General features: G+C 46.5%; 1 protein-coding gene across 1 annotated transcript in view; it reads left to right on the top strand.

The window, feature by feature from the left end:
* Positions 1-1319, top strand: part of adgrb2 (adhesion G protein-coupled receptor B2) — a 230056-nt gene that overhangs the window by 192267 nt on the left and 36470 nt on the right. Inside the window, exon 20 of the mRNA XM_020586396.1 lies at positions 1003-1153. Coding sequence (XP_020442052.1) covers positions 1003-1153 — 151 coding nt within the window. The remainder of the gene's footprint in view (positions 1-1002; positions 1154-1319) is intronic.

The following is a 1319-nucleotide window of genomic DNA, read 5'->3' as shown; positions in this document are numbered from 1 at the left end:
AGGCCCTGAATGAGATGTCCAACATCAGGACCATCACCAAGAAGGCACAGCAGAGGATGTACTTCCTGCGCCATCTTAGGAAGTTCGACCTGCCCCAGGAGCTGCTGATACAGTTCTACAGAGGAATCATTGAGTCTGTCCTCTGCACCTCCATCACTGTCTGGTTTAGCTCAGCAACCAAACAGGACAAGTACAGATTTCAGCGGACAGTCAGGACTGCATAAAAGGTCATTGGTGTGAGCCTTCCCTCCGTGGAGGACCTGTACACCGCATGGGTCAAAAGGAGGGCGGAGAGGATCACTGCAGACCCCTCGCACTCTGGACACAATCTGTTTGAACTCCTCCCCTCTGGACGGCAGTTTCTTCCCCCAGGCTCACGCTCTGATGAACACTTAACCCACGACAGTATGATTGGACAATAACCCTCAGTGCAATACCTGTAAATATACCTTGTACAAATTGTAGAGACTTGTACAGGTCTCTAGTTCTTAAGTACTCGTTTTTATCCCTATTTATCTCATTTCACTGAACATTCCTTTGTTGCCTGCATTGTTTACTGTCTGTTTATACTGCTTTTTCTGCATTGTTTGCACTGTTTGTTGATGTTAATACTGGTATTTTGTTATATTACACAGCCTTATGCTGGTTTACTGTTTGCACATTGAGAGCCGATGTACCAGAGTCAAATTCCTCGTGTGTCCGTCACACCTGGCCAATAAAGCTGATTCTGATTCTGAGTTCTCTGGCTGAGCAAGGCTGCACTGTGTGGTGGTCAGTTGAGGACACACGATAGCCAGGTTAAACTTCTACTCCTCTCCACAATAGAGATTGCCCTTTTCTTTTTGTCCTTTCTATTTTGCGGAGGTTTCATTTTCCTCTGTTGACTAGTTCTAAGAGATGTTTCATTGTGACACCTAACACAAAACTACCTTTTTTCTTTTTTGTAAAATGACTACTACTGTTTAATCATTCTCTTTCTCCCTGATTTTCTGCTCTTGTTAGGGTCTCTGTACTGTGACTGCTGCCTTCCTACATTTCTTCTTCTTGGCTTCCTTCTGCTGGGTGCTGACAGAGGCGTGGCAGTCCTACCTGGCCGTCATTGGCAAAATGAGATCACGACTTATCCGCAAGCGTTTTCTGTGCCTCGGCTGGGGTGAGCTTTATTGCACTTCCACAAACATGACTGAAGTTGGGTTTGTCACCTGGTCACACCCCAAAGTGGCACACCGAAATTCATTCTTTGTGAAATATTTATGTGGATGCCCTCTCCCTCTCTCTGTCTCTCTCCCCCTCCCCCTCTCCCTCTCGATTGCCCCCCC

This window comes from Monopterus albus, unplaced genomic scaffold (genome assembly GCF_001952655.1).
Source record: "Monopterus albus unplaced genomic scaffold, M_albus_1.0 scaffold404.1, whole genome shotgun sequence".
Lineage (NCBI taxonomy): Eukaryota > Metazoa > Chordata > Actinopteri > Synbranchiformes > Synbranchidae > Monopterus > Monopterus albus.
Note: the sequence above shows the minus strand (reverse complement) of the source record. Positions and strands in the feature narration are given on the sequence as shown.